General features: G+C 39.4%; 1 protein-coding gene across 1 annotated transcript in view; it reads right to left on the bottom strand.

The window, feature by feature from the left end:
* snx30 (sorting nexin family member 30) overlaps positions 1-12,898 on the bottom strand; it is a 57,141-nt gene that overhangs the window by 18,604 nt on the left and 25,639 nt on the right. Inside the window, exons 2-5 of the mRNA XM_052019522.1 lie at positions 8,987-9,175; positions 7,399-7,509; positions 2,126-2,284; positions 1-196 (exon numbers count right to left, since the gene is read on the bottom strand). Coding sequence (XP_051875482.1) covers positions 1-196; positions 2,126-2,284; positions 7,399-7,509; positions 8,987-9,175 — 655 coding nt within the window. The remainder of the gene's footprint in view (positions 197-2,125; positions 2,285-7,398; positions 7,510-8,986; positions 9,176-12,898) is intronic.

The following is a 12,898-nucleotide window of genomic DNA, read 5'->3' as shown; positions in this document are numbered from 1 at the left end:
CTGCTTGTTCTTTAACTATCCTCTGTGCGATTCGATCAATTGTCCCCAGCTTCTGAGAAAACATATCCAAATAATCCCCCATAGCAGCAAACTCCACAGGACGGCTTCTTAGTTTGTAACCTCCAGTAACATATTTTACAGACTCACCCACCTTTGTGATAAAAGCCAAGCCTTGCTTTTTATAAGGATTCAGATCCTACAAGAAAACCCCAAAACACAAAAGTCAGTTACAATGAACAATTTTTTAAAAAATCTTTTGAGAACTTAAAGCAAAAGAGCAAGGAGGAGAAAAGTTCTCAAAAACAATAGTGTCGATATGCCCAAAATGATGCTGGAAGTGAATTTAATTGCAATTTTGAAAAACAGATTTAAATGGGACTATTTTCCAGGCTGTGGGAAAGGACAGGCAACTACTCAGATACTTCTTTCCAAGAGCCAGTCTAGACATTGGATCAATTTCTGGATTTACCTGTGCTGCCAAATTAGATAAGACCACCATGTTATTCAGCCAGTAATCAATTTTTTCAAGTAATCTGTTCAAATGGGGAAGAAAGATTGCAATATGATGTTGGATCTCAATGGCGGAGAAATAGGAGGACAAAAAAAAACATTTAAAATGCAAACCATTCCATGGTTGGACTCTCAGGTATGAAATGTTTGCCATCAGGTACAACATTACAGATTGTAGACCACAGATCATGAGTTTTATTCATCTACCCAACCATCCTTTTTGATCTTTGTTATTCATATGTCTATGATCAAAGTTTTCCAATCTCAAAATCAGAACTATTAAAACATTACTTGTACTTTAGACTGGAGAAGTACTTTAGGCTGGAGAAGCTCAGAGGCCATGGAGTAGCTTTTGATACCTTTCCTTGGCCAGACAATGAAGACCTTTCTGCTGTTACCCCAAATCAGATGTTTCCTTTCATGAAATTATGAGTCTGAGGCCCTTCTCTTCAGCAGGGATACTCTCCATCTGCTCCAGAGGCCTCATCATTTTCCAAGTGATGTAGCCATTTCAACCTCTTGGTCATTCTGGGCTAGTGCTGAGATTAGGCCAGATGGTGATGTGGAATGTAGTCAAGGAAACTCATGACAAGGAGAGAGCTCTTCAAAGTGCTCCTTCCAGCAGGCTCTGATTGCCTTGTTGTTCTTGATAAATATTCCTCTTAATAAGAGAAACACCTAATGGTCCACTCTATGAAAATGGTCTTGGCAGCACTGAAGAATCCATTCATGTTGATTATCAGCTGACTGCCAGACCTCCTAAGTTCAGTTTGCCAACATCCATTCCTTGCGTCATGTGGCTTTTATGGATCTCAGCCTCAGTATCTGCAGAGCTGCTTATTTGAGACATGAAAGTTCCAATTCAATTACACATTGTGGTTTATCATCTCCTGGCCATTCTTAATCCAGTTGTAGCATTTTCTGATACAGAAATCAAGAATCTATTCACAGATGTATTCTCATCAGGAGCACTCCATAGGAGTTGGCATTTCCTACTTGATCCTTGCCAAACGTGCTTTTCTGGAGGTTTGGATTCTGACCTTGGCACTGAATTTGCCACAGAAAATTGTAAGGGTCTTCCTCAGTTAGCTCCTCCAGTGGAATAAAAGCTCTCCACAAATGGTCGGGATCTTCCTTTGATGCTGTCTGCATGGAGTTTGCACATTCACCTGTGACTGCATGGGTCTCCTAACAGTGCTCCATTTTCCTCCCATACTCCAAAGGCATGCAGCTTGGTAGGTTAATCAGCCACTGTTAATCACCCTCAGCACGCAAGTAGGAAAATCTGGGGGAAGCTTATATGAATGTGGGGGCAATAAAATGGAACTAGTGTAAATATGCAGCTTACATTTGGCATGGATTTGGTTGTCTGAAGAGTCCAGTCTATGTATGTGCGTGGCTACATTTTCATGCTACTGTAACACCATAGGATGCTTTATTTTGCAATAAGTAAATAATTCCCAACTTTTCTACATTATCATTGAATATCACTATAACAACTTTTCTATTTAAATACTTTGCACTCATTGTGCTCTCAGAAGTGCCCGTGAGAGGAATAAATCCCTCCCCCTATAAAACCACCAAGCTACTCAAAGATCAGATTTAAACCAGTTACCTTTGCTGTAAGAAAGACATTGAAGTGATCATTGAAGGAAAGAACAGGATGATCAGAAATTCTTTTCAGAAACTTGTCCAGTGCCTTCCTTCTAGTCTCCACAAAGTCTTCTGAAAAGCGATCCACAACTCCCTTCACTACGAACTTTTCTGGCAAAGGCTGCACAAAAAATCTAAAATTACTTCATGAAATTGGTGATTTTATAAATCTCTTCTGCACTTGAGTACATTTAAAATTGTTTTCTCCTGAAAGTTGTACACAGGTAAATGTGTCGTCCAAAGTTTTTTTTTAAAAATTGTGAAAGGGTTCATAGAAGTAGACACGTTTCAAAACAGGAGCAATAAGATTCACTAATCAGGAAAAGGAATCTAGGAGAAGTTTCAACCCAAAGAATTATCACCACAAGAAAATTATAGGGCGAAGCAGATGAGCCGTACAAGTGTTAATAAGGCAAGATAATGCTTCTGTAGACCGATTAAGCAGATTTGCCGATTATGGTGGTGCAATATCAAATGCAATTCCATGCGAATTAAGTTGTTTAACTATTAGGTTTCTTCAGTTTCCAACTCTGAAGTGATCCATTTTCTCCCCCGACAAATTTGATGTGTGCAAAAAAGCACTACAACCAAATCAGAAGGGAGCAGACAGTTGACTACCACCCAAATCTCACTTTTGCATAAATTTAAATATTGTACATGTTAATAGTTCATTACAATTGAGATATGGGTGGAAGATGCAACCTAAATGAGGCAACACATTCAAAATAAATACCAAATGAGCACATCATCTAGCCAAAGACAAGAAAAGCAGTATTAATTTTTGTGGAGTTATTTCAACAAATTAAAAGTGCACCATTTTGATCTGAACTGCTGAAATGGGGCAGCTTCCATATATTCCAACACCATATGGATGTGATGCAACTTCAATGCTGCGTAACAGAGGACCCTCTGATCTACAGGCTAACTGAATGTTTTGACCAAATGACACTAACAATGTAGTGTTTTGCACTGTTTATTCCTTCTTTTTTTTAAATCAATAGAGTTTATTTCTGGGGAAATGAAAATCAGCCAGTATTCCAATGGGTCAAGGCCAAGCCATGAAGGAAAATAGGTTAGTGCTGGAAGTTTAAGATAATGTTAGTCTATTGGTTTATTGTCACTTGTACTGAGGTACAGTGAAAAACTTGTCTTGCATACCATTTGTACAGATCAATTCATTACACAGTGCATTAATGTAATACAAGGCAAAAAACAATAAAAGAATACAGAGTAAAGTGTCACAGCTATAGGGAAGTACAATGCAGGTAGACAATAAGGTACAAGGTCAAAAAGGTAGATTGCGAGGTCAAGAGTCCATCTCATTTTATATGGGAACTATTCAATAGTCTTATCACCATGGGATAGAAGCTGTCCTTGAGCCTGGTGGTATATGCCCTCAGGTCTGATGGGAGAGGAGAGAAGAGAGAATGACCTGGATGGGCGGGGTCTTTGATTATGCTGGCTGCTGCACCAAGGCAGCAAAAGGTATAGACAGTCCTTGGAGGGGAGGCTGGTTTCTGTGATGTGCTGGGCTAGTCTATCGAGTTGACCATTAAATTTGACATGCATATGCATCACACAAGGACATACGAATTACCATGAAACCAAAAGGAAAAAAGTTGCAGATACAGTGCAAATCCTTACTGTTAATTCTTCTTTTTCAAAAAATGCTGAGTGAAAAGATAAATACCATTTAAACACATTGTTCAAAACAGATATTCTCCAGCATCGGAGTAGTTAATTTCCTAGCTATTACTTGGTATGCATCACTGTTTACAGCTCAAAGTAATTTATGGAGACAATTTAAAATCTGTTGCATGAGAGATTATGTTTAGATATTGTTTCTGACTGATTCCAGAAAAAAAATACCAGTGTAAACCAGTTATTAGATGCCCAGAAAGTCCATCATATGACAGCCAAGTTTTCTTTTAAAAAAAAATTACCTTTTAAAATATGCTCTTCTACAATTCTGTGCACAAGAAACAAGATTAACCGATGCTACTATCATTAGGCCTCTAAACAGCAGCATTATCTACTCAACTTTCAACTTGTTAACTTGAGAACCATGCACAGACTTGCAGTAATGTGCCAATTGAGAAATGAATACCAATGCACATTTATATATTGTCTACATTGCTTAAGACAAGAAAGGGAAAAGGAATTAAAGAGTCAACAAGTCTCCCATACTCCTAAATTATAATTCAGGTGTTGGTTTGTTGATGGAATCCACAAAATGCTTTTAAAATTCTGGAATATTTCAAGTGAGGAATGTGGAACAGAGACAGATTCTTCACACAGATTAACTATTGACCAAATAGGAACATGTTTACATCTGCACAAATTTCAGACAGAATGCCTCCTTCATTCACAGCAAGGCAAAGGGTTTCAAGCGTTCAATTCAAACCCACCTGTCACATGTCATAAATGCTTATAGCTTAATCAGACTTTATACACAAGTATACTGAGTTAAGCCTACGGATAGAAAGGCATCTCATTCCCAGTTATGATACAGAATGAAAAATAATTCCATACCAAAAGGGAGGGGGTGAAACCAGCAAAGGTTTTCTTTGCTTCCCCAGGAACACCCAAGCATGCAAGAATGACAACAAAATCTCAAGACCTACCTTAGGATCTCATTGAATATTAACCTTTACTGTCAAAGGGCAGAACACAGTTCTACTAAAAGGATTCTTGCCTTGTATAGTCCTAATTACAACTTGTGTAGATTAACAATGTTATAATCAGCTTCATGTGAAAGGTTTGAGTTTACGCAGCTATGCTCTGGTTTAATCATTTTAGTGGATTTCCAAAAGTTAATTCATGCCCCCAGTCCTTCACCATGCAGGCCAATTTCATAACTCAGTACAGGCAGTCCCCAAGTTATGCAAGGGTTCTGGTCCCAAAAACTGTTCATAAACCAATTTTTCCCCATGTCAGAAACGAACAATTTCCCAAAAAGCAACGTTAAAAACCACATCACCTAAAATAGTTGAGACTCCCCTTGTCAATTTCGAAGCAGTGCTCTTCCCCCCCCACCCCCCCAGATTTTCCCACCCAGCTGATAGCACACTTGCTTGGTCTTATCATTCTATGTTTACTTAGCAATGACTAGTTTGTTTGGATAAGGATTAAAATTCTGGGAGAGAGATTATTGTAGATTTGATTAAGGGGACAAGGCAACTAAAACTAAACAGATCAAGATTACAACTTCTGTGCAAGTATTACAACACAAATGGAAATATTTGTACACATTAAGCCATTCTTAAATCAGTGATAAAGTCACTCACTGAATTTGATGTTCATTTTCTATCTTGGAACCTTGCAGCCTAATGGCATGAACATCAAATTCTCCCACTTTAAGTCACCCCACACCCCCTTCCCCCCCCCCCCCACCTCTTCTTTTCTTCCTAGCCTCCATCTTTGCTGCCCTCCTTTTCTCTTCTCTCCTAACCTTTGACCCATCCCCCAGTGAATCTGCTCTCCACTCCTCCCCCACACACCTGCCTATCACTGTCTCATACCTGCACCTACCATCACCACCCCACCTCCCCTCTTGTCCACCTATCACTGCTCTGCTTTTCCCTCCCACATATTGAGCTTCCCCTTTTCCTATCTTCAGTTCTAAAGAAGGGTCCTAACCCAAAACATTGACCACCTGCTTTTCTCCACAGATGCTGCCTGGCCTGCTGAGTTCCTCAAGCATCAGTGTTTTTTGTCTAGATTCCAGCATCTGCAGTCCTATATTTCATTAGATGTGCAACTGTATGCAAGTATTTAATCTCACATTGACCTTGTTTTTAATTGTCGTGACTGTCAGTTAATACTGTCCACTGGATATTACTGGCTGTTACAAGAAATACAACCTAGTTTCATTTGAATCACTTGCTGGTCTCAGTTCCTACCATCTGCAAGATGAATACAGTCAAATAGTGATGATTTTCTTGAAAAGAAATAAAGTTACAATTCATTCCTGCTTTGAAATCCAACAATTGCAGCTACTGACCTCCTGTCCATACCTTTCGGTCCATTCTTCAACTGTTAGCCTAACAAATAACGGTTTGTGGTATTCAGAGTATTCACTTCTGAATGTCAGCTGATTTAAAGAGAAATTGCATAAAGTCAGATGTCCACAAATCAGGTCCTCTAATCTGAGGAGCCTCTGCATTTAGTATCAATGCACACAGACTAACATTGGAGTAGTGTGCATTCAACATTGTAATAAATAACCTTGGAGGTACATAACAATCACTTTCTTCTCACACCTTATTAGGCAAAGCAATTTAAGTATTGTTCTGTTCCACAAAGGCCCATGTTGAATTACATTCCTGTGGTGCAAGAGCAGCACTGTCTGGTCAGTTGTTGGGCTTTGGGAGAAGGCAAGCTAATGTCAATAAGACCACAACTCCCTTTACTCCTGCATATGTGGATGCATGCAGATGTAAGGAAAGCATTATAGCTGATTTTGATGTTCTCTATGTTCATCTCAACTCAAGTCTCCACAATTTAGTGGAGGTCTAAAGTATGTAGCAGTGTCCCAAGGGATTCTGACAAGGAAGAGCTCCTGATTGTATGTACATCAATAATTTGGACTGTACAAGAGTAGATTGGAAAACATAGTATCTTAAAATATTTCTGACAGCCAAAACCCAAAAAGAGGTTTGTATCAAGAGAAAGAAGTGGGCCAAACAGTGGAAGATTAGCACAAATATAGCACAGTGGTTAGCGCAACACTATTACAGCGCCAGCGATCAGGGTTCGATTCCCGTCGCTGTAAGGAGTTTGTACATTCTCGTGTCTGCGTGGGTTTCCTCCGGGTGCTCCAGTTTCCTCCCACATTCTAAAGATGTATGGGTAGGTTAACTTGGGGGTTTAAAATGGGCGGCACGGACTCATTGGGCCAGAAGGTCCTGTTACCATGCTGTAGATAAAATTTTTAAAAATATGTAGAGGGATTTTTGATGACCACACACACAATGAATGGAGATGCGCTGGTAAAGTAAGCAAACTATTAATTGCAGAGATTGTAACAATAAATAATGAGTACTTGAAAAGACAAAATAGAATAAATAAAACAGGTACATGGCATTTGGCCAAACTCCACATTTAGCAGTAGTTCAAGGTGCAGCTCACCATTTTCTCAAATCTAATAAAAAGCAAACTTGCCAGAATATGCATGCCATGAATGAATTTAAAAATAGCACATGCACCTGGAAACCAGATTTACCCAGTACCTACTGGAATAATATGCGTTGGCTGCGATTCTTCCAGTTTAATCCTCAACCAATCAAAATCCTGGTATCTGCGTCGTACTGTGTACTCTGGTAAATCGAACTCGTTTCTGGTGGTCTGAAATTGATTGAAACTTTTAGTAAACAGGGTACAATTAAAATATTAATTTGTGTTAAAAACATTGAGGAAATTTGAATCTGATTTGACTTATTCAGATTTGTTTTAGTGTTAACTTGCACTACCCCAACTGAAGTTTTTAAAAAGTTATTTAAGAGGCATGACATATTACATTTATTTAAAAATAACATTAACAATGACTGGGGAATAAAGAGTACAGCAATAAAGTTCGTGGTGGAAGAAAGGAATTTGAAAACACCAGCAGTTAAATCAGAAATTAGTGATTAACTAGGATCAAAGCCCGGCTTTTGGATGGTGCTTAAAGCTTACACAAGCCAGAGTCTTAGAACAACTTTCCTCCCCATAGCACTACTCAAAACAGTGCCAAGTTGAGCTTAGTTTAGCCATTAATATTTTCCTTGAGCTTATAGTTTAATTTTTTTTTCTTTTAATTAAATAATAAAGCACAAATATTCCAGTATTCCTTTAAGACAAACTATTCATTTCTGTCCACAATTTAAGCTCATCAAATAGGACGAAGACCAATTGCATATACTTAGCCTCTGGTCTGCCCTGTCACATCATCAAACAAGGGTTAAAAGATTTCAATGCAATGACACTTGAGGTCACATTCAACTGGGGAGACTGACATCTGCTGGGCTCATACACAGAAACCAGCAATTTGATGCACAATTATTAGTAGCTTAAAGTGACAGCAAGTAATGAATTGCTGGAAGGATAATTAAACAAATCATGGACAACACTCTTCTGGGTGTTAATTTCTTCAGGTGAAGAAAATTTCTACCATCACACAAATATTTTAATGTCCCCAAAGAACAGTTACGACAAGGAAGGTGGAGTATTTTTCCTCTGCAGTCACTTCTACCACTGTTCAACTATTCCCAATGGACTACTTCATTTAGTGCTATCCTACTTTCTGCTCAAAGGCAAATGGCATCATACTTCACAACTTCTAAGCAAGGGTGCTCATCCAACTCTTACACCATATAAACCTGAAAGCAGTTTCATATCAAGGCTGGAACGGTCTCAGGAGGCAGGGTTCTACATCCATTGAAAGAATATTCTCAATGTGTCTATTGGATGTTCAACTCCATTTGTGCACAGTTTAGTTAATTTCAAATGTAGATCATTCAACAGAATATGCATATTTGGAAATGTGTGGATTTGAAAACACATCGTCTTGGTAATCACATTGGTGGGTCTCAAGACAAACAAGCCAAACTGTACACAGATGACTTGAAGGACTTTAGTGAACCAGACAATTTGTGACAATCTGGCTGCTTTCACAATACTATTGACTACCTTCTCCCTCCACTAGTTCCACAGCTGCCCCAGTGGGATTTGAACTCTAGTCTCCAGATTTTTAGCCCAGTTTTCTGCTGAACTTGATCACTGTTCCCAACCAAAACAAATATTAAGTGTAGCACGAAATTTTCATTGGTTCAATTCCTCATACTTTTGTGCCAACTCTATAAGTGATGTACGTCTCCATGGCAGACACATGTTTCTTTGGGTCATCAACTGTAACAAATAGATCTCTAGTTTCACCATCCAGCTCATCATCTAGTTGTAGTCTATTGAGGAGCGATGAGGAAGAGGCCGGGCTTGATGTCTCCACTGGCGTCCCATTGGGCAATATTAGATCCTGAAAGACAAGTAAAACAGACTTAATTGAACACCATCAAGAATGGATCTGGCATTTACACAAGTGACTAAGATAACCAAAACTTCTGCAAGTTGTACACTCAACTAATATTCCAATAGTACATTTGAAGTATGCAACTTCATTCATGGTTAAACATAGCAAGGTTCACTCTACACAACTTGCATAATTTACCAGGGAACTCTGAACCACTAAGCACACAACAACATCGTAGGATAAAAGTGTTAAGAAGCAGAGGCAGTTCAGACCTTACAACCACAAATCCAGCAAGCCATTACACTTTGAACTCTTACTAAGAATATCCTCATGAAACAAGTTACAGGTTCCTAAAGTTTTGATCACATGGACATTTGTATTTTTCATCTGTAGTATAGTAATGAATTGGCAAATCAATACTTCCCTTGACTTGTATTAACTGTTTCTCTTCACTTTCATGGCTTCTGAATCCCTTTTCCAAGTATATTAGGCCAGCTTCAACTGAACAACCATGAAGTAGGATCCACTGCTACCACATAGGGTTCTTTTGGTCTCAAACATGCTAAACAGGTGTGTATCCCAAATGACAGCTCTGGATCCTGGGTGCTTCTGAGAGACAGTGCCTCTCCAGCAGAAGTAGGTTTCACAGCACGTTAAAATTTATTCACGTCTTCTGATCTTCTAGCTAGGTCCACAACAATGAAGCTTCACAAACCAACTAAACTTCTGACAGCTGATTTGATGAATTGGTATATTATTGTCACTTGTACCGAGGTACAGTGAAAAACTTGTCTTGCATACTGATCGTACAGGTCAATTCATTACACAGTGCATTGATGTAGTACAAGTTAAAAACAATAACAGTACAGAGTAAAATGTCACAGCTACAGAGAAGGTGCAGTTCAGCAAGGTGCAAGGTCACAACAAGGTAGATTGTGAAGTCAGAGTCCATCTCATCGTATAAGGGAACCATTCAATAGTCTCACCACAGTGGGGTAAAAGCTGTCCTTGAGCCTGGTAGTATATACCCTCAGGCTCCTGTATCTTCTACCTGATTGAAGAGGAGAGAAGAGAGAATGACCCAGGTGGGTGGGGTCTTTGATTATGCCGGCTGCTTCACCAAGACAGCAAGAGGTAAAGACAGAGTCCAAGGAGGGGAGGCTGGTGTCCATGATGCACTGGGCTGTGTCCACAACTCTCTGCAGTTTCTTGTGATCCTGGGTAGAGCAGTTGCCATACCAAGCTGTATCCAAATATTTTAAAGATCTCCCATTTTATCCTCAAAAACGGGAGCAACTTATGAATTTGGACACTCTTGCTGGTAGCAGACAGACATGTGCACAGGCCCATCAATTGGTTCATATACTCACCATCTCTAAATTTCTAAAAAGCTATTCTATAATAATCCAAAAACTGCCTGCAACATAATCATGATTAATTCACACATTTGGCCCACATGCAATTTACCAGGTTGGAGATGATCTACCATAGGCAATTCTACAGGGATCTATACACAAGGTCAATCAACATAGCTGAGACAAGAAATTCTGCAGATGCTGGAATCTGGAGTAAGTGCTGGAGGAACTCAGCAGGTCAGACAGCATCTATGGAGGGAAATAAACAGTCCACATTTTGGGCTGAGACCCTTCATCAGGACTGCTCATCAGTTGTTGGGCCACAATGTGACAAGAGAACTTGGTAAAGCAACAAGTTCCCGAGACAGCTTTATATAATTAAACTGTGCAAAAGCAATGATGACATGCAGTACAATTTCATGAAATATGGTCAAATAACCATTTCATCTCAGTGTTCAGCTACAATTTCAAAATAAAACAGATAACATTCTTGTAAATTAGTAAGGCAACTCAAGCAGCCACGAACTTCAAAAAACTCCTACAATATCTTCTTATAGTACCCTGCTCAACCCATTTTACGGCAAAACATTTTGCTATAATTACAAAAGGAAAATAACCAAATGAAAAAGCTGGCCAAACACTAAACATTAAATTCAAAAAGCTAGAAATTAGTACTCTTGTTCAGCTCTTCCCCCCCCCCCCCACCCACCCACCCCAGTTTCTCCATGCCAGAAACTTCTGCCTTCTGTTTCAACAGCAGTCAGCTCATTGCAAGTTAAAGTGATTAAGGAATGGGTTTTGGGGGCTTTTAATTTAAACAGCTGGTAGCCCTTTGTATTCCTGCTCACCTCCCTCCAGCAGCTGTCTCCAATCTTCACAGTCCCCTTCCCCAACCTTGCTCCATCTGCCTCCATTTTTCCCTTTCCTCTCTCCACCCCTCCCCCCTTTGTCTGCCTCCATCTATCATTCACCTGCCACTGTCTTCAAAATCCCAAATCCACCCCGCTCCTCTCCCTGGCACAACCTGACACCCCTCCTTAGTCACCAATCATCTCAGACTCCTCCTCACCACTCCCTCTCTTTATACTGACTATCTCCTCTTCATTCTCAATCCTGATGCAGGGTTTCTACCCAAAACATCGACAATTCCTTTCCTCCCATAGATGCTGCTTGACCCACTGAGTTCCTCCAGCAGATTGTTTCATGTCTTCCATCTCGCTGGTTTGCAAACAATTTTCAATGCTCAGAGAGGCCCAATGAAGTACAACTTATAGCACTATGCTTGGTCCATATATTTCTATGTAGCAATGATGCTGGCTTCTTACTGCCATATACTACATTAAGACTCTTACCATTACAGCAGGCAAATTCATAACCTCAAAGCAATTCTAATCCAGTTACCAGCAATAAACAATTCCATACAAATCCTCAAATCCAACCCAAAACTCAAAATCTCCAGGGATTCATGAATATGTACTGACAAATCCCAAAGCAATGCTTTAAATAATTTTCTCACCCATTCCATGCAACCATATATACATCGGTACATTTCCTTGTAGCAATAGAGTGCAGAAGAGATTCACCAAGATGTTGCCCGGCTGAAATTACAAGGGGAGATTGGATAGGCTGGATTTATTCTCACTGAAACAGAGGCAGCCAAGTGGTGACTTTATAGGAGGTTTATAAAGCTATGAGGGGTATAGGTAGGATTTCCCCTTCAGGGTAGGGGAGTCTAGAACCAGAGGGCACAGGTTTAAGGTGAGAGGGGATAAATTTAAAGATCTAAAAGGTAGGTGAATATCTGGAACAATCTGCCAGGAGGTAGTGGAGACAGATACAACTGCAACGTTTAAAAAAAGACATTTGGACAGGTACTTGGATAGGAAAAGAAGAGGGATACAGGATTAGTACAGATAGGCAAAAGTCAGCATGGATGAGATGGGTCAAAATGGTCCACTGTAAAAATGCTGCACTGTACATTTCGATGATTCTGATTCCTCATGTACAATTTAACTAATTACTTCCTACGATTAAACTTTCTCAGCAGATAAAAAATTTTAAGTGTAATAGAATTAGCAAAAATAATTCAACAAATCAAGCAAATGAAGAAATGTAGAGGATCATTTACTGTAGACTCTCATCATATCACAGATAAGCCATTTTGTCCCACAAGACTTTTCCGCCATTATGACTGGTGTGACCCAATTTTATTTACCCACAACTGTTAATTTTTTTTTGAAAGAAAGCTCAATAGGACTGAAAATTTACAAATTGACTCCACATCAACATTTCTTGCACTATCTACATGAAATGATTCCCAACTTCAGTATTAAGCCCTAGCTAGAATATGCGCTAGTCAAATGACAGGAGTCAA

This window comes from Pristis pectinata, chromosome 7 (assembly GCF_009764475.1).
Source record: "Pristis pectinata isolate sPriPec2 chromosome 7, sPriPec2.1.pri, whole genome shotgun sequence".
Classification (NCBI taxonomy): Eukaryota; Metazoa; Chordata; class Chondrichthyes; order Rhinopristiformes; family Pristidae; genus Pristis; species Pristis pectinata.
This window is presented reverse-complemented; position numbering and strand designations above follow the sequence as displayed.